The sequence below is a fragment of the Etheostoma cragini genome, chromosome 8 (assembly GCF_013103735.1).
Source record: "Etheostoma cragini isolate CJK2018 chromosome 8, CSU_Ecrag_1.0, whole genome shotgun sequence".
Taxonomy (NCBI): domain Eukaryota; kingdom Metazoa; phylum Chordata; class Actinopteri; order Perciformes; family Percidae; genus Etheostoma; species Etheostoma cragini.
This window is the reverse complement of record NC_048414.1, coordinates 4296539-4317294: the sequence shown is the minus strand read 5'-3', so window position 1 is coordinate 4317294 and position 20756 is coordinate 4296539. Positions and strand designations below refer to the sequence as shown.

Here is a 20756-nt window from a genome sequence, read left to right as displayed (position 1 = left end):
ACCTCAAACAGGTGCATCTAATTTAGGATAATAAATGGAGTGGAGGTGGACATTTTGAAGGCAGACTAACATGTCTTTGAGGGTCAGAATTCTAGCTGGTAGACGGGTGTTTAAATACGTATTTGCAGCTGTATCATACAACTAAATAGTTAAAAAATCATACATTGTGATTTCTAGATTTTTCTTTTTAGATTATGTCTCTCACAGTGTCTACGATGACAATTTCAGACCACTTCATGATTTCTAAGTGGGAGAACTTGCAAAATAGCAGGGTGTTCAAATACTTATTTTCCTCACTGTATATCGGCCAATGTATCGTAATATCAGATTTTTAAATAACCAAATATTCGTATCGATATCGGCCTTCATAAATCCTTTATCGGTCAGGCTCTAGTAAGGTCTGCATGACATGTACTAAACTCCCATAGAAATCCCTGCTGTGTTTTTAAGTGGCATTCATTTACTTTGAAAACCGTAAAATCGACCATTGGAGGGAGGCGGAACTGTGTCTTATACTAATTATACATCAGAGTATAATGCAAATGTAATATTTTTGCCTATTTTGGAGAGCCAGTAGAAAGCAACAAGAAACACTGTGGCTACTTACTGTTAGCTACTGTTTTTGTCTTTATTCAAATATGAAACAAAACATTTCTTAAACAATATACTATACTTTTAAAATAATATAACAGAAAAGTTGAGGCATAAGCATACAAAATTCAAATTCTCATCCAACCATTCAGGGGCTTTGAGAGAGACTATCCTAATGGAAGATTTTCTCAACACTGCTGTACAGTTTTGATAAGGCAAGGAACCTAGACAATAAAGTAGAACTGGCAGTTAATCACAAGTTCTTTATCATCAGTGATGTAACTAGGCACCACTCGGTCTTTCAGCATCAAATACCTTTGCCCAGGCAACCAAGTCACAGGGAAATGGACCCTGACCTGTGTCAAGGTCCATGTGTCAGAAGTATAAAATGCCTTTCAACTTACTTTCCTGTGATTGTTGACACTTACTTCACTTTTTAAGTGGGTAGGGAAAACCCTGACCATTAGCTTAGCCTAAAATCTAGATAAAAATGACTGCCAATCTGTAAATAGTATCCGACACAGGTCCTTTATGCACATTATTATGCAATCAAGAGATCTTGCCTGCACAATGAACTGCACATACACCCTAAATAGACAAAGAGGGGTGTGGCCTGTAGAGTACACATTTTCATGCTTTTGAAAAAAGTTGCTGGTGCAAATACAAGCTTCCTCCAGTACTTCCTCTACTGCACAGGGAACATTGATATAGATCACTTCCTGAAACTCCTTTTGAGCGCTGGAACTTGACGCATTTAAATTGTGTTTTAAATTGTTCAGACTTGCAGTGAAAGAGCAAACCGGCTGTGTGTATGCAAGCTAGAAGAGGCTGCTCTGACAAGACTTTGATCCTGTAAAGCCTAATAAGGGTCTCAACAGTTCTACGAGGTGCCAACATTGTGGAAAACTCTCCAAACAGTAAGTACAACGCTGTCAAGACGATTATTTGCACTCTTCTTTAGCGCTTCTATCTATAGTCACATCTCATAATTGCTTATCACTCTCGCATTCTTTAGAGCACTTGCCCTACTTTGTTTGATGGCGTCTTGTTACTTTTTTTAAAATTAAATTTTGCAATTGGTGTTAATTGCTCATGTATTGTCCAAACATTGTTTGCACTGTCTGTATTTGCCTAGCCCAGCTGATGTCTTGTATAAATGTCTTTGTCGTTAAGTAATTGTATTGTTGTTTTAGTTGTCCAAATTTGTCTAGTCCATGTCGATGTCCTGTACAAATGTCTGCCCCGACGTGCTGTAACCATGTTTTATGTTTCTGCAGAACAGGAAACTGCTGACAACCAGTTCTTAAACTGAGTCAGGCTCGTTTATATTGTAATGTTATGTCACTTTTACTTTCCTGCATAATAAATATGAATGAATGAATGGATGAATAGGTGTTATACAAATAGTTAAAAAAACAAAAGCCTTATATAATCCAAATGAGTGTAAGAGAACATGTAAAGACTGTATTTGACTAAACGCTAAAGGGGACAGTTTACAATGGGGGTAGAGGAGGTGGTGTGTGTATGTGTGTGTGTGTGTGTGTGTGTGTGTGTGTATAAGTGTGTAAGTGTGCATATAATGAGTGTTTTTGTGATTATGGCTTAAAATGTGAGTTGTGGTACTGTGTTATAGATATGAGGAGTAGGTATGAAGTTTTGAGTATGTTGGATTAGGTGAGGCTCACCAGAAGGAAGGGAGTGAAGAGAAGAAAAGACAAGACAAGAAAAAAATGGGTGGGGGTGAAGCTTGGTAGGAGGAGTATTTGTCTATGAGAATTGAGTTCATTTGATTATTTTTTTCTTAAACTGAAATGTGAGTGTTCTATGGCATCTAGCGTGAGGAGCCTTAAAAAGTGAGGTGTGCAGAGTTGAGCAGGCCCAGGCAGTCACAGGGGAGGGAGAGGCAAAGGTGTAGTGCCAGGGACACATCCCCCTTAAGGTAGACACCGCCTCCAGCTCATCTACCCAACTTCCTCACAAGGCAGCCAGTTCTCATCCCAGTCCTACTGATTTGTCTAGAATGCCTTATTATGTATTGGTTTGGGATTTGTGTTAATTTCGTCAGAATAGACAAGACTAAACATGTTCGTCAACAACTTGTTTTTTTTAAGACAAAGACAAGAAGACGAGAAGACTGCAGCAATGTCCAAAAACACTGTCTAATACATTAACATTTAAATTAACAAAATCTTTCTTTATTTTTGTCTACAATTGTATCTACTTTTTCATCTTGAGATAGAACTAGTGCAGTGCCTGTTTAGAGCGTATGCCTGTTCCATTAAGGGCAATTGTTTGGTTCCCAGTATTTTTTCCCCTCTACTAAGTGCGGTTCAATCAGGCGTGGCTCATCAAGAATTTTGGCGTGTCCCTTTTTTTTCATGTAGCCATCACACAGCCTGGTTTAGCCTGTTGGAGAAGCCACTACAGCGCATTGCAATGTCCCCCAGCGCCAAGCAAGGGGAGGGAGGAAGCCCGGTTTAGCCTGCTGCAGTAACCGTAACAGCAACTTTCTGTCACAGCAAGGAAAGGAGTGCTCGCAAAGCTGCTCTTAAACAGCTTGCAGAGAGGCTGGAGCAGTGTATGCAACTGCTGGCAACAACACAACGTGCTGTAGCGCTCAGGAGCCCTGACGCTTATCTAACATGTGCCTGTGTACGATTGTATTTGCATGAAAGAAGAGGCTCGGTATAAAACCAGACTTTAATTTAACAGTTGCATTTAAGTTGCATTCAACAAAAATCATTCAACAAGTGTATTCTGTCAGATAATTATGACAATAAACCAATATTTGAGATGTGTGAAACACTATTTGACTGAAATGGTTATCAGAAATGATCTCAGAAATAATTTATTTAAAAAAAAGACTCAAATGTTTTGACTAAAACTTGACTAAAATACCTAAGTTCTCTTTTGACTAAAACTAGACTAAAATGACAAGAATTTTAGTCGACTAAAACTTAACTAACAAAAACATCATATGTGAATGACTAAATAGGACTAAAACTAAGAAGGACATTTGGCACAAGACTAAGACCAAATTAAAAATAGGTGACAAAATTAACACTATTTGGCATGAGCGGTGAGAGTTTATGGCTGGCAATGCTGTGGAATGTTTAATAAGGTTAATGGTAGGTGAAATCGCGAAAACTAGCTCTCAGGCAGAGAGGGCCAACGGTGCTATGATTTTAGTAATTTGGAAAGTAATGGCCAAATGGAGAGGGAGTCTTTTAAGTTATTATCAGATGGGCTATTGAATATTTTTCTAGTGAGATGTGATCCAATATTAGGTTTTTCCAGATAGATATTAATTTTGTTCTTTGTTTTCCAGTTCACGGTTTTCTTGATGACAGCTAGCACGACCAGCAAAGTTTAACCATTAAGATGGTTTAGGTTCATTGTGGAGGTATCTCCAAGCAGAGAGAGCGATTGGGAGGTCGGGAGGCAGCAGCCAAGGGAGGTTGACTACAATCTGAGTATGACAACATCAGGCTAGCCACATTCAGCTGAAGCTTTGTAAAATATAGTGGTTATGGAAGGGAGAGGAGTTGACTGCTGGAAGTCAAAGACATGTTAGCACTGGTAATTTTTCCATTGGCGTTGGCTAAAACCTATGTAGAAAATACAATATAAATTACATTTTTGGTATCCGATTGTCTTCTGCTTAGAAGATCTTTAGACAAAAGCTATTATATAATAACATTATTGTAGAAAAAGGTTCCAATATGAATCAAAATATTCTAACTTAATATAAGTAGATGGATAAATGATTTGGTAAAATAAACAATGTGTATTACGGATAAAGTAAATTTCATGCAACAAAAAAAAAATATTTCTGCTCCTTATTTTAACTTACTGAGAATGGCGTGTGTTGTGAGGAGACCTGAACTGCACTTTAATCTCCTTTAACTCTACTGACCCCCCCCCCCCAGCAGGTCTATCATTACAAACACATGCTGCATAAAGCCTCAGAATCGTGGCAGTTAAGTTAGTGTTTTGGCAACTTAACACCACTGCAACAGCAACATTTCTCAATTGCACCTTCCACCTGCACGGAATAAATCTGTTACTCTTACAACACTTGGCTCATTCTGCTCCTGTTATATAGTGAAATATTTTCTCAGTGTGAAACTTCTCACGACTTCAGCACCAGCCAAACTTGACCTACATAAGCACCTTTTTGAAGTTCAAACCTCGTGGGGACAATTTCTTGTTCCATTGGTGGTTTCTTTTAGTGCATTTCCTGAGAAGCTAAAATATAGAACTGCCGTTTCCTGTGAATATTCTTTGTTTAGTGTTTACTATGGCACAAAGTAACATAATCTGACAACCTCAAAATTGTAGCAAAGATGATACAAATAGGATTTTTTTAGCATTCAACAACTAACAGCTAACATCAATCTTGGCCATAGGCACACTATCCAAACTTAAATAGAGAAGTTGTTTGATGCTAACAAAATAATAGTCTTGACTATGATGTTCTAAGATTTTATCCTGTAGCATGTTTTAGTTTTTCAGAAAAGGAGAATGTATTGAAAAACAAGTTAACCCTGAAGTGGTGCAGGAATTTTGAGATTATAAACACAGTCTTGACGTCAACATATAGCGTTTTTTCCAATACATGGTATCTGCCTCGACTCTACTCGCCTTTTTTGTTTTTCCATTATGAACTAGTACCTGGTACTAGCTAACAGCAAGCTGAGGCGATACCAAAAGGGAAAGGGAAAACCTTCAGACCACTGATTGGGCAGAGTGAATTGTCACTAATCACTGCGTCATCATTGCTACGACAGACAGAGGTGTCCTAAAAAAATCCACCATTTTTAAATAGTTTAGCCAGCAGTGTTTTTTTTGCTGCCTCCAGCTTATTCTGAAATAAAATTCGTCTTGCGTTAGGTCACGGCAGTTTCCTACGGCGTCGCTATGTCGACCAGCCACGCTTGCACCACGCATGACTCAGTACTAAATCTGCAATGGAAAATGGAGGACTGGCACCACGGCCGAGTTGAGTCGGGCCGAGCCAAGCAAAGCTGGTATTAACAGTGGGTAAGACTGTACCCCTTCTGAGCCACTTATGTACTACGTTAGTTTGAGCTGGTAGAGATTCTACAAATCTTCAAAACCGGCCAGCATTTACCTCTAACTTTCTACTCAACTACACTGTGGATTACTCCAATGCTAATTCAAGCTTGGTTTCTCTTAATACAGATCAGAATGAAGAGAAGGGATACACCCCTTTGCAAACAGCAGTCTACACCAAACTTTGGGAAAGGTGAGTAAATAAAAGAAATGTATTTGGGGACACTTTAAAAAAAAATGCCAGTTTGAATGTGAAATGTACAGTAATCCCCACCCTGGGGTGGGCTGTATCATCATCTTTGAACCATTGCATTACATTCCCTCCTCATTCCCGCAACTCACCGATAGCCAGTTGTGACATATCAGCTTGGATTAGCAGCCCTTGTTGCCATGACGTTCTCAACACCCTAAAATAGAGATAGAGAGGGACACTCACTCAAGGAGCAGCTGCACAATATATACACAGGCACTGGACCACGTAAACAGCAGAGCAAAGCCTGACTGAGGCAGTCGGAGTGAATCCTCAGAAGAGAAGCATCATAGATCCTAGAAACACAAAGACAAAAGACCTGAGGAGATTCTTCACAGTGCCCAGAGGTTTCCAGCAACACAGTGTTCTGAGACAAGACAACGAGTGGCATATGAAAAAATAGTGGAGACAAAGCTTAGAGCTAGAGTCTAAAAGAGACAGAAGCAGACACATTAAAGCTGAAATACTTGACTCAACAGGCAGAGGCTGAACAGCCAAACATGGCCAAAAATACAGCAGAAGGTAAGAGACAGATAGAGCGTCCTTTACTGATAATTGAGCTGTCGTGACACTGAGATGCAATGTGATGTAATTATCCGTTACTAAGAGGTTAATTCATTATCTACGGTCTGAGATTTAATGGACGATTCACTTTCTGTAGACAAGTACACCAGCTTTTAGAAAAGTGGCAGCTGAGACAAAGGGGTAAATACTCTAATATAAAAAGGGAGTATTTTGAATTACTAAAGCATTTAATTGAGGTGAGCATTTTATATTTTAAAACCAAAGATCAGCATACTGATGGAAATTTGACTACGATTGTTGAAAGACCCTGCCGACATATCCACACTGCTTTTGTGGATCAGGTTTCTATAGTAGGTGGATGTAGGTCTTGGAAGCAGCAGCTGTTCCAGTAGAGCGTACACATGCTGAAAGGCAGGCTTGTCAGGAATGCAGCTAGGAACAGGCAGAAGTTGTGCCAATGTGAGGGCAACTGTTTATGCTGTCATCTGTGAAGGCGCCAAGATCGTTCAAAGTTTTCAGACAGATAAGTGTTGCATGTGAACCACTTAGGACGGTGAGTATGCAGCAGAGAAGTTTGCTAGTTGATACAATGGTACAGCATATCCTGCACTTGTTGATTCAAATACCTCCACCCACGGTGGTATTGATGCTGCAACTGGTCAAGTGACCTACTTTGGCTGTAACTTTGATATTAATAGCAACAGTGATGAAATGGTGATCAGAATAGCAAAACATCTCCACTACAGATGGGATGTTGGATAGCAACAGCAGTTTTCACACCAGAGGGAAGCAGGCAAAGCTAAACAACTCTGCTGTCCTCATGATAATATGAATTCACATGGTCTCATGTTTAAAAATAGGACCCTAGTCCCTCCTTGGTATGTAATAGAATTAGGTCAATATAAATAAACATAGCCTTTTCCCAACCAAAATATCAACATAACCAAAATGCTGGTATGCTTATTACTGCCGCTCTGAAAACAAAGGATCAGCCATTCCTTTTCCATTTCCAGATTCTTTTCTGCAGATTCTTTGGGAATGTTAATTAAATTTGCTGTTCCAAAGTTGATCTGATTTAGACATCTGCAAACACACAACCTTATAAATTGAGATGTAGAGAAAAATCATTTTGACTGACTAACTATGAATATGGCAAAATGCAGCAGCAATGAAAAGCATGAAAACCTAATGAAACTTAATATAAACTGGCAATCAATTGTGAACCAAACATGCGGCTCCAAATTTAGCAGTCATCAACACAGATGTATTCCAAACTCACTACCTTATGTAGCACCTAATTTGCATGACATTGAATTCAATAGCATGATTGACTTAACAATCGATGCACTGTTTCACTTCAAACTAACTAGAAGCAGTCATGCGTAAGCAGACAAATAACACAGACTGCGGAAGCAAGATCTTTTCATGTTTTTAGTTTTCTTTATCTGTAAAGTGTCCTGAGATAACTTCTGTTATGGTTTTGACACTATAAAATAAAATAATTTCCAAGGGTAACCTGAGGTCGGCAAAGGGGTTGCGAGGTGACACTGCCACACTACCCTGGGACAGTGATTAACTGTGTTTACTGTAATTTGCCTGACACGTTGGCAGAACATGTAGCCACTCAAGACGTGTTTACTGTTGAGCTATAGTGAGGTAATGCAAAACATGCCAAGTTTATTCCTCAACCTCTGCCAACCCCAACCTCAGATTCATATTTGTAGGTCTCATGTTTATCTTGCTGGTATTTGTATTTACTGTCACCACTAATTTAATGCTATTTCACCTTCATGTGCCCCATCACAGTCTGCAAGTTGCTTGGATTCATGTCTGTAATCTCAGTTTCATGTACAAAAACTGTAACATAAAACTACTTAAGTAACTACTGCATGAGTTATGACTCCTTACCAATTCCCTTGTAATCACAAATATTCCACAATATCACAATGAAGCAAGCATTTAATTTCTGTAATTTAATTTTTGCTCAGCACAGGTGAAAAAGAGTTTGTGGATTTTGTCTTTTCCATTAAATTGCCAAACTAACAAACTAGTTTAAAAACAAGCATACCGTAGCATCTGGTCCCACACGAACAGGCTCAGGGACAGCTTCATCCTGAAGGCCATGAGACTTTTGAACTCTTGGGCTCATCACACTGTCACTTCATCTTTATATACTTTTACTTTCTGTTTCACAAACAGTTAACATATATTTTCTATATGTAATGAGTCATTGTTGACTTCAAACTGTCAAGCATGAACTATGCCATTTTGCATAACCCAGCATTCACTGTAGGAATGAACAAGATGATGCTCTCTGCATTTATTACAATACACTTTTTTTCAGAGAAACATTTTTTTTTGACTCAACCTATCTTTGCCAAGAAGCAAAGCCTCAACTTAGTATCTTTCTCAACTCCCTCAGAAATGCCACGGCTTTTCAAAAAAATGTCGATGAGTGAGGTGGATGAGAAGGTACGCCTGCGAGCAGAGAAGGTCTATGCCTCTGCCCTGCAAGAGGAAGACACCAAGGATGCTCTGGCACTGTTCAATGTGCCTGAGGACTGTCCCATCGGTCTGCACGAGGACAGGGAGAGGTCACTGCAGAGGGAAATGGCTGCGCAGCAGTCTCTGGAGTCTGCTATGAAGTAGGAAATGGAAATGTTTGATAAAATCTGCCTCTCATTCTGCACAGACTTTGAATCCTAAATTTCCAAGCCACAACAGAAAATATTCCAAATGTTTTGCCATGGACCTTAGGCAGATGTAAGCTTTTAGTTAGTGAGTAATCTAGTCCTCCTGTGTGTTACTAGGAAGAAGATGTTCATGTTGAAGCGTTCGCAATCAGTATCTTTGCAGATACCTGTCGGAGGTGACTGGGTCCGGTCTGTGGTTTCTCCAATGCTCTCCGAAACCACAACAGAACCTTTTCCCCAAGAGGGCTTTCCAGACTTCCAGAGAGTAACCATCAGTGGAGATTACTGTGCAGGGGTAAACAGGATTAACACTCCAGCCCGTTGATGCAAACCTACACAGTGAACATGTAACTGTAGCTACACACATCTCATACATTCAAAAAATAGGTATCATCAATAAAAAAGTGTCTATAAGCAAAAACATTTAGACACGCAGCAACCAGACAAGAGAGACCAAGACTAGTACAGGGCCTGTTTGTGCTTGCTTTCTGAGTGACCAATCATCCAAACTACCTCACAGTTGACACTGCACTTCCTTGGGTCTCGAGCAAAACACCTGACATGACACAGACTATATTAAACTGCAGGCAAAAGTGGCCCAAATCTGAGTCCATCTGGTAACACTAGCAAGAGCATGCATTTAGCTGTGTACCATAGTTGTAACGTATTATCATAAGTCTAAAAGGAAGTTAAAAGGACAGATTTCTCTTTGAAATGATTAATTCTCAAACTTGAACTGAAACTTTTCCATGACCTTCACAGATCACAGTGGAGGATTATGAGCAGGCAGCCAAAAGTATACTTGGGGCACTGCTCATAAGAGAGAAATACAGCAGGCTGGCCTACCATCACTTTCCCAGGACCACTGCCCGATTCCTCCGCAACACCCAAAATGAGAAGTGGAAGGAGGAGGATGAGATTATGCCAGGTAGGGGTATTTATAGAACTCATTTTCCTCATTGTAAAAATGTAATTAAGTTAATACTCCTGCTTTTTGTCCAGTATTTTACTCTTGCACACTTAATAGAGTTGGGACAGGGGAGAATCTATTTTGGGGGCCCGATTCTAGAAGGTATGAGTCCCATTCATTTTCCCTATTGACAATGTTACGTGACTTACAGTTGGAGCACTTCTGTGGCTTTTATTCAGCAACAGCCAAACCTGTATGATTAATGGTAAAATCTTGGTTGGATTAGAGCAAAGATTATGATGTCCTAAAATGTAATAACTAAATGTAGCAACGTACGGATACTCAACGTGGTATTTTACTGGCAGGAGATCTCAGGAACGCGCCACAACCTTAACTCAGTGGCAAAGAAGTCAACAAGAAAGTGGCAAAACTAGTTTCACAAATAATTTTACAAACCTGACTGGAACAGTACATTCTACAATTCAGAGGACGGTGACATTTTAGCAGTAATGTTCCATGTCACACGCTGCTATTCATACATAAAAAAACGTGCTGCCCTTGTGCAATACATAATGACTGTTTGCAAAACATTAAGACTATGTGCAATACATAACAACTTGGGCAAAATTAGAGATTATTTGTCATTAGAGATTATTTCTCTAATGACAAAGTTTTTGTCCATACAACAATCCTATTGTAAACCATTCTCTATAGCTTGAATCAGGGACCTTCAACAGAGGGTCAGGGACCCCTATAGGGGCCTCAGAGTCAAGGCAAGGGGGCTGTCAAATTATTAATTTTTTAACACTTTTCCAGATATTGAAAATTCTTAACTTGAATACAACATATTATTAGCGAATATATATCCCCACTGATGACAGGATAGCTAGCCTATAGGTAAGGTAGTCAAAAAGATCTTGCACAGATTCATTGTGTTATATGTACAGTATGTCTGCCCTACACATTATTGCAGGCCCAGTTTATTATGCAACTTTATTTTATACAAGATGTGTAGAAGGGGGTCCCTGCTCCGTCTCTCTTTCAGTTAAGCGGTCCTTGGCTTAAAAAATGCTGAAGACCCCTGGTTTGAATTACTTTGATTTTTCCTCATTTGCCATTTTGTTTATTTACTCCTATCATCTGTAGACATATGGCCTTTCCCTCGTGAAGGGGTGGACCCATACTCCATGGAGTGTATTCCTGAGAACCTGAATTATGAGCTGCAGATGAAGGATGGCATTGTTCATGTTTATGACAATACCGAGGCCCTAAAACAACAGCGGCCTCACAGCCTCCCTTATCCCGACCTCGAAACCTTTGCTATAGACCTGAGCCATGTCCTTGCAATGATATGTGATGGCCCAACGTGAGTACACAAACACTTTGGGTATTCTTAACATCAATAGGTCTACAAAGACTGTAATTGATATTCCACAAAATAGTGGGAATAGTTTTCCATCCTGAACTGGAGCAGAGGATTAGTAAGCAGCATGCTGCAAAATATAATTTTTTATTTAAATCTGTAATTTAAAAATTTTCCAACATGAAATGTTTTGCTGAAATTATGTTGATTTACAGGAAAACCTACTGTCACAGACGGTTGAACTTCTTGGCTTCCAAATTCTACCTTCATGAAATGATGAATGAAATGGCAGAGCTAAAAGAGCTAAAATGTGTTCCACACAGAGACTTCTACAACGTCAGAAAGGTTGGTTACAATTAATAACTTGCTAGAAACTCTGTACTAAAAGTGGTGTAATACAATTCATCTTGCCAACATTGCTTTGAACTTTGCTTTTACTCTGAAGGGCTGTCTTACCACTGCAGAATTTATTTCTAACTTTAGTGCACACAGTCTAAATAAACAAGTTTATAGATCCACTGTAACATGTCCAATGTCCAATTCACATTGTCACTGTCTGCTCTATGTCAAACGCAGGTGGACACACATATACACGCTGCTGCTTGCATGAACCAGAAGCATCTGCTGAAATTTATAAAGACCACATACCAGACAGAGGCAGATCGCGTGGTCTTGGAGAAGGGCAGCCAAAAGCTCACACTCAAGGAAGTCTTCAACAAGCTTAAGATGGACCCCTACGACCTCACCGTAGACTCTCTGGACGTGCACGCTGTAAAGACAAATCATACATACGAATTTCAACAACAAAAAATCACTAATTATACTTAACTTTCAAAGATCTTAAAAACAAACAATTCCAGTCACATTTCCGCTATACAGTCATAAATTAGTCATAAACTACAGAACACTGCACTAACCTGTGCTTACTGACACAAGGATGCGATTATGGGTGTTCATGCATTTCATATGGTGTTATGCAATCATGTTTATGTTCCATGCAAGGTCCTCTTAATGTGTAATCTGAAAATAATCAATATAGTCACTTTGTTGGAATGAGAATGTGATCATCAGTGCATAAAATGTAACCCTCTCTCACGAATTACTCTCCTAGGGAAGACAAACATTTCATCGTTTTGACAAGTTCAACTCCAAATACAACCCTGTTGGAGCCAGCGAACTGCGAGAGATTTACTTGAAATCAGACAACTACATCAAAGGAGAATACTTTGCACGTCTCATCAAGGTGTAGTAGGAGTTTAAGTACTAACATCACTCAAAGGCCCTGCAGTATATAACGGTGTTTAAATTTATCTGGTCTTCAAATCAACGAAGAACAATAATGAGGGCCAGTGAGATATCAGTTAAGTACAGTCTGACATGCCATGGCTTATTGGGACAGAGTGCTTTTCCTTTCAAAATGTATACAGTGAAAAAAATATTTTAAAAAACCCTCTATGGCTTAACTAAGTTGAAGTTTAACTTCAATTCAACTGTTATCTAACTATTGCACAAAAAGTACAGCTGAGATTAATTATTTACAGGATGAGAGCACACAAAGAAAGAAATCATCATCAAGAAAATAAAATCAAAAAGGCATGGGTGCATATTACATTTTGTTTTTGATTTGAGGTAGAATTTCTCTTTCTCCTCCAAACATATACAGTATGTATATGCTAGTGTACATGTGGTTCATCTTCAGTGTATTATGTAGATATATACCAAGGAATTGAACCATCTGTCATAATTTCTTTGAGATAGGCTGTAGTTATCATGCACACTTGCTCTGTTGGTATTTAGAAATAACCCTGATGGGACAGAATTAACTTGTTATCTGTCCATTGTGCCATATCCTATTGTCACTTCCGCTTTATCAAGAAACAGCTCCAAAGTCCTGTGGTTTGGTGTCTGTTTCAGGAAGTTGCCAGAGAGCTGGAGGAGAGCAAGTACCAGCATGCTGAGCCCCGTCTGTCGATTTACGGCCGCTCCACCAGCGAGTGGGAGAGCCTAGCAACCTGGTTCATCCAGCATAAGGTCCACTCACCAAACATGAGATGGATGATCCAAGTCCCCAGGATCTAGTAAGTCCTCATTAAAACCTAAGCAACAGCAAGCACATTCCTTACAATAAAACAAACATGGTCTATAAACACAAAAGGGTCTGGGTTCACTTACATTTGATAGTAATCCATATGTAATGGTTACTAAAAACAACCAATGTTTCATCTTCCTGACTGTTATATTGTTTCCTCTTTTAAATATGTGATGAAACTCAGATAATATCCTGAGAAGGTAAATTCTAATGTCACTGTTGCCAAAATGTTGGCTCTAAATTTGTAAACTCACAGTCCAGTAAGAAATAATCACATCACTCAATAGGCTTTTCTGTGTAGGCAAACAAATGCTAACATGCTTGTATTGGGAGATAAGTTGATTGGATTCCTTTTGTCTTGCAGTGACATTTTTAAGTCAAAGAAATTGATCCCAAACTATGCCAAGATGCTGGAGAATGTTTTCCTCCCCCTGTTTGAGGCTACAGTCAATCCGCAAAAGCACAAAGTACTACATGTTTTCTTGAAATACGTAAGTACTTTCATGAAGGGTGAAATCTGTAACAGACACAATATTTTGAAAGTTAAATAGCAGCCATATCTGTTAGTTTTGCCATAAAGATTCAGTGATATTAAGTGACACTTCTTTGGGAACAGCCTGACCACACAAACCACAAAGGACAAAGTTAAAGTACTTCTTTTTTGCACTGATGAAACATGCATGGTTGTGTAATATCTGTTGCTCAAATGTGCTGACACTATCTTTGTTAGGTGACAGGGTTTGACAGTGTGGATGACGAGTCCAAACACAGTGATCACATGTTCTCTTACAAAAGCCCAAAGCCAGAGGAATGGACCACAGATGACAATCCTCCCTACACCTACTACCTGTTCTACATGTATGCCAACATCATGGTGCTCAACAACCTGCGCAAGTAAGACCAAATGTTTGTGCGTGCATCAATCTCAAAAAAGATTCCCGGAATGGTTACATGACATCAAATCCATTTTACATATCAGAGCTGTGTTACTTGCCAGGGTACAAGAAAGTCTACCTGGTAATGTACAGGATTTTAATGGCCCAGAATTTAGCCATCTCAAGTCTTTTCCAGTCAGACAAGGGCAGGGGAATAGGTTGTGTGGTGACCTGGACAGGCTGCAAGTTAGGCAAAACTCAAACTAGATCAGGCGCTGCGGCAAAAACAGCGGTCATCAGTTTCACTTTATTATGAGAAGTCCTTTGAGGCTATGGCAGTGGGGGTCACAGCGGGTTCTGAAAAAAACGCAACAGCCTGCGGCGTAACGTTAAAGCAGGTTCACCTTTGGAGAAACGCAACCCAATGTCATGCTGCGGTGGCCAATCACGTAGGCCAGACACAACTCAACGGACTGGAGTGTAATGTTTTGTTTCACGTGTAGTCACAAAATTAAGTGTGTGCGACAGTTTCAAACGGTTTAAAATCGTTTTGATGGACCTCCACATCCTGGTTAATTTTTAAAAGTAAATTAGTTTTTTAATCTGTTGATGCAGACCAAAAGTAACTCATAGAACTAGAAGCATGGCTAAATACTAGCACCATGGGGATCACCATGAAAACACAAACGGGCAACACACTAACGCACAACACTTAGGCTAATCGCCCCGTCTGATCTTATGTGACTTCCACCTTTAGCGGGGGCCTGACATAGGTGAAAATTTTCCAGGAGTTTCCAGCCTGATCTGCATGTTCTGCATCAGCAATAAAGCAAGAATGCAAACCCTAGTATTGTTAAAAACTGCTATGTATTATTTTTGGCTCAGGTGACAAAAGTACACAATGCCAGTATCATTTGTCCCTCCCCAGGGAGCGAGGACTGAACACCTTCCAGTTTCGTCCCCACTGTGGTGAGGCTGGCTCCATCACCCACCTGGTTTCCGCCTTCCTTACGGCTGACAACATCTCCCATGGACTCAACCTCAAAAAGGTGCAGTCCTGAATTCATTCAAGGGTCTCTTTAATGCTGGCAGCTTAGCATGCTGAAAATGTTGTAATAAATATGCCTACTATAATAGTAGGTATAATACTTAGTGGAGTGCTATTTTAAGGGTTTGCTTGTTCAGAAGCAAGTATTGCTTCTGTTTTTATGAGAAAGCCAATGTTCACTCAATTCTTTTCTTTGATTTATGAACACCGCATTTCCGTACGAGGCACTCTTTTCTGTATTTAGACCTGGTGGCCAAAACTGTTCATACTTGTAACACAGTACTGATGTTTATTATGGAAAATTATTATCCATGGGAAATTAGCATATTATTCCTTTAATGTCAGTTAGTCAATTTTCTCCAGTAACCCAATTAGATGATTAATAGCATTACTCATTACTTTGCTGTCTACACCCCATGCTCCTCCCCAGAGTCCAGTGTTGCAGTACCTGTACTACCTGGCCCAGGTCCCAATCGCCATGTCCCCACTGAGCAACAACAGCCTGTTCCTCCAGTACTCCAAGAACCCTCTACGAGAGTTCCTACAGAAGGGCCTGTGTGTGTCGCTGTCCACTGACGACCCCATGCAGTTCCACTACACAAAGGTCAGAATCACTGAAACAACAATAGATCACTTAACTATTTTCCTCACCACCAGGATCACCTTAACTCGTGTGCTAAGAAAGCTTACGTCAGTTTACTGAACCGTCGGGAAACAGACCCAGGCACCCGAGTCAGAACAATGGTCACTTGTGACGTTACCGGTGCCCCCTTTTTCGCTTTTATCCGTCTGTACAGTTAGGTAAATTTACCAGACAAAACAGGAATAAGGCAGCAAAAGGACAAAGTAACAACAAGTAAAAACATGTATTTCAGTTTGTGGGGTGACTTTATGGTAACAGAATGAACAATGAAATCAAACAGAGCCGTAATATCATTTAGTTCAAAAATAGATCTTGACCAATACAGAAAAGAATAGACAGAAACATAGAAATGTAATTGTAATGTAAAGGTTTTGTTGCATATTGTTGAAAGTTATTGTAAGACTGGAAAAATAGTATGCTGTATTTGCATATCTATTTGCTTTGTAATAATATGATTTTGTGAAATAGGAGCAGGACCAAGTAAGCTAATTGCTCCTGCATGCTCTTTCTCAAACAAATCCCTTTTAAGTTTTTGTTGATTCTCATTGTTCTGAATTCTAAAATTTTTAGTTTCTTTTTTATTTTGTTTTCTTTTGCAACATTTTTGATAAAAAATATATAAAAGTGAAACAAATTTTACCCCGGATCCTGAAATACAATTCATCTTTAAATGTACTTGGTAACAATTTATCTGAAATGTTCCTTCTAATCCCTTCAGGAGGCCTTGATGGAGGAGTATGCCATTGCCGCCCAGCTGTGGAAGCTGAGCACCTGTGATTTGTGTGAGATAGCCAGAAACAGTGTGTTGCAGAGCGGACTCTCACATGAGGTAAAGTCTAACTTTTTTAGCTCAATCAGTTCAAAACTGGACTAACTTTAGACTGGAGAAATTGTTAAATATTTCTCTTATTTTACAGTTTAAACATAAACTCCGCAGTGCTCTCTGGTGGACGAACTACTTAATGAAGACACTGTTTCTAAATAGCCTCAAATATATTTCTGCCATTACTACAGTTTTTTTTTCTCTTATCAATACAAATATATCTGTGATAAGCTAAGTCTATCCAAATTTAGTTGTTGGCAGTCTCATAATTGTTCCCTGTATGAGCAAATTACTGGTCAAAGTACACAGAGTACATTATATTAGCCTCACCTGCATAATATCACTTTTCTTTTTTTTTTTTTACAAACCCAGCCTTGGTTATCTTAACAGTCCATAAAATCCTTAAAAAGCATGTCACTATAATACATCTAACTGTCAATAGTATGTAATATATTAACAGTCTAAAATAAAATGTTGGCCCCAAGCTCATGGAATAGAATAGAATAGAATACACTTTATTGTCCACAAGGGAAAATTTGTCTTGGATATAGTGCTAAAATCTGCTGCTTTACAAAGACATGTCATAACAAAACCCTTCTAAAATCAACCTAAAAACAACATAAGATCAGCAAAACATCTTAGGACATGAAAGAAGAACACATATGACTGTATAGACTACTGCTATATGCTACTCTGTCTTCCACCTACTGAAAAAACTTTCCCATGTGTGCAATATCTGCGCTATATATTTTCACCCTACAGGAGAAGAAACACTTCATTGGGGCCAACTACCTACAGGATGGGCCGCAGGGCAACGACATTCGGCGGACAAACGTGGCACAAATCCGCATGGCCTACCGCCAAGAAACACTGTGCAATGAGCTCAGTTTTCTAGTGGACGCAGTGAAGACAGATGTTGGCAATAACTCACCTGAATAGGGCTGCACGATTATGGCCAAAATGATAATCACAAAAATGTTAATCAATACTGAAATCACGATTAATTATCATAAGTTTTGTCACATAAAGCAGTTAGAAACAGCCTATAGGCCATTTATAACTGCTTTCGCATCCATATCATGCTAAAGATCTTCTACAAGTCTAGGACTATATATCTCTATACTTTTTACAAAGTGGGCTAAATGTTCAGTTTAAGGTCCAAGCCATTTTTCACAAGCTCTTTTATTGAAAGAGATTGGGATAAAAATGATTCCCACATTTAAAATATAAAGCTGCAATACATGTATACATGAAAATTATCTGAAATAAATAGCCCCAGGAGAGAGAGAGAGATATATACTGTATATATATATAGTTTTATTAGATAACTTCATCTGTGGTTTTTGCCGTGGCGGTCCCAGTAACAGAGAGTTACCAGCGGAAACACTGGTAAAAACTACAGGTTTGCCTCTCATGCTTAACGATATACAGCTGTGTTAATAACAATTCAAACTGTAGACAGATGTCAGAAGTGTGGACCGGCGCTGTGTCTCTCCATGTTCCTGGGGAGGCAGCGGATGCACCGGTGCAACCTAGAAAAAATGCTAGTTGCACCCTTACAAATTTTGGTCGCACTCTAGAGCCCTGTGAACTAACAGACACAAACTAGCACCGACTAGCACTGGTCACTGCAGTCACAAAATGTTGCTTTTACTTACTCTGTTGTGGAATTTTCCTCACGTTACTCTGTTCTCTGTGACTGTCTACATCTAGAAACTAAGTTGCGCGGTGGAGGGAACAACTCTGACTGGCACGTGATCAGACAGCGGTTTACGACGCAGAAGATTGGCTCTATGAACGGATTGACGCATTTAAAATATTGCTCTATCAAACAAAATGAATTGTGGGAAGCCGTGATCGTGATTAAAATTTGATTAATTGTGCAGCCCTACACTTGAGTGATTTACCACGCCAGTAAAAGCCCGTGCCGGAGTATGTCCTCAGGGATAAAGGCATAGGTTAGACGGCACATACATTTTTCTTATTTTACATATTCTTATAAAATGTTTTGACTCAGATTAAAAAAAGGGGCCCTTCTTACTATTTTATGTTGACTTTGGTGGAGAAATCAGCCATGGCCTACATGATTTTCATACTATATTTAATGCTGCTGTGATCATGCTTGTGAATTTGGCCAATCCCTGTGTGCCTCATTTTATTGGGATAGAGATTTATTTTCTAATGAAGGGTGTGAATTGCAAAGAGCACTGGCCACAAAACCAGATTTGGAATTGACACATTCATTCAAAAGTAGAATATAAATGATTTTTACTGAAAAAAAAGAAGAGTTCTTATAACCGCAAAGTTGGCACTGGTGTTTTTTGTTATCTTCACGCATATTACAAAGGCCTTTATCTGGACTATAGGTCTGAAATAAAATGTACTGTAAAAGAAGAAAAATACTAATTTAAGGCTCCCGTAAGATTTGCCTTTTCGGAGTGAATTCAGTCAATTGCGTGATTTTGTTAAAAGTGAATAAGAGGCCGGTCAAATATTTAAAGACGAGACAGCTTTGTGGAGAAATCAGTCTAACAAACCTGTATTTACAAATATGAAAAGACTTTCTGATAGTTACTTTCTTTTTTATTTGTTATTTCTAATTTTACATATGTAAATAAAGGCTGCAAAACAGGTCATTATGTTGCTGCATGGCTCTTTTCTTTTTTAACTTGTGTATCTCCATTCAATCATTTCATTGTTTAATTGCATCACTGTTAGTATTCTATCCAAACTGAAAGAGATGACCAACCAATATTTAATTACATGTTGAGGGGGAATTTTCACATTCAGGTGAGAGCAGGATGAACTGAAATAACTACTATTAAAGAAGTATTTAACCGATGGAGAGAGGGTATAAAACTGGACTGTCTTTGCAGTAGAATGGCATTTTAAAAGATTGGTGCTGCATCACTAGAGAAAACAGAGAAAAGGAGCAGGGATATTCCCTTTTGCTCCTACAAACCTACAACTACCAGAATGCACTGGCCTGCGAGAGATCTGGGCATGTGTCAAATGGCGGGAAGTAAAACATTACTATGCACATACTACTAACATTATCATGATATAAAGTTGGTTGAATATCGGCATCCCTTTAAGTGTGTAATATATTTTGGTTCTATAATAACAGTTGTTAACGTTAAATTAATCCCGAATTTCTACCAAATGTCCATGTAGCACATGTTGACGAATATTTGCAGACTGTAGCTTCAGATTTATTTTCGGATGGGCAACCTGACACCAAATCAATATGTATATTGGGAGTATATTCTATTTGTTTACACATTGGGCAGGCGGAGCGTTAATAGTAAAGTTAGCTCCAGTAACATTGGTAGCTAAGCTAGCTGCTAATTAATTAGCTAAGGAAATATCCTTTAGAAAGAAGACAATAGTCGGGGTGTACGGATGTATTAAGAGAACGGGTGTACGATCATAGACAGTGAAAGGGAACGATAAGCGAATTTCTGTTTCCTAGGATGGCAAAGGAATGTCCCGCCCTATTTTGCCTCTGATTGGCTTACCTTGACTTTTCTTACTCGAACCCTGACCAATCGCACTCCTCTTGCCTAAACTTAACCCATAGACATATAAAGATCTTTATTATAGGCTCGTTCGAGATGAGCCAGGTCTGCGCAGAATCGATCACCGGCGATCGGCGCCCGTTGCATGCCGGTTAGATTTGTGTCCGACTTGATCCCGACTTGCTCTGACGTCATGCACACGCTGGCAACGGTAATCTCACGAGAGCAAGGCGGCCGCAGTTCTGAGACGCAGTCGGCGCAGTTGCTTTTCACCAGGCTCGTTTGAGATGAACTGCGCCTCGCCTGTAAAGTGGACGAGAGCAGGCGGCAGCAGCGGGGGCGGGGACAGAAA

The 20756-nt window shown here is 39.4% G+C and overlaps 1 protein-coding gene across 5 annotated transcripts; it reads left to right on the top strand.

The window, feature by feature from the left end:
- The first annotated feature begins 1252 nt into the window (after positions 1 to 1252).
- ampd3b (adenosine monophosphate deaminase 3b) lies at positions 1253 to 19530 on the top strand. 5 transcript variants are annotated; one of them, XM_034879307.1, is made up of 17 exons: positions 1282 to 1440; positions 1482 to 1508; positions 5797 to 5860; positions 8865 to 9087; positions 9253 to 9430; positions 9898 to 10063; positions 11192 to 11411; positions 11624 to 11753; positions 11985 to 12179; positions 12520 to 12651; positions 13323 to 13486; positions 13862 to 13988; positions 14228 to 14391; positions 15301 to 15421; positions 15851 to 16024; positions 16782 to 16892; positions 17649 to 17825. In XM_034879307.1, the coding sequence occupies exons 3-17, from the start codon at positions 5803 to 5805 to the stop codon at positions 17823 to 17825; spliced, it is 2340 nt and encodes a 779-aa protein (XP_034735198.1). In that variant the 5' UTR covers positions 1282 to 1440; positions 1482 to 1508; positions 5797 to 5802. The 5 variants fall into 5 exon arrangements, with proteins under 5 accessions (XP_034735197.1, XP_034735198.1, XP_034735201.1 ...); XM_034879306.1 differs by having other exon boundaries at positions 1253 to 1508; XM_034879310.1 differs by lacking the exons at positions 1282 to 1440; positions 1482 to 1508 and adding an exon at positions 18782 to 19530 and having other exon boundaries at positions 17649 to 17818.
- The last annotated feature ends 1226 nt before the right edge of the window (positions 19531 to 20756 follow it).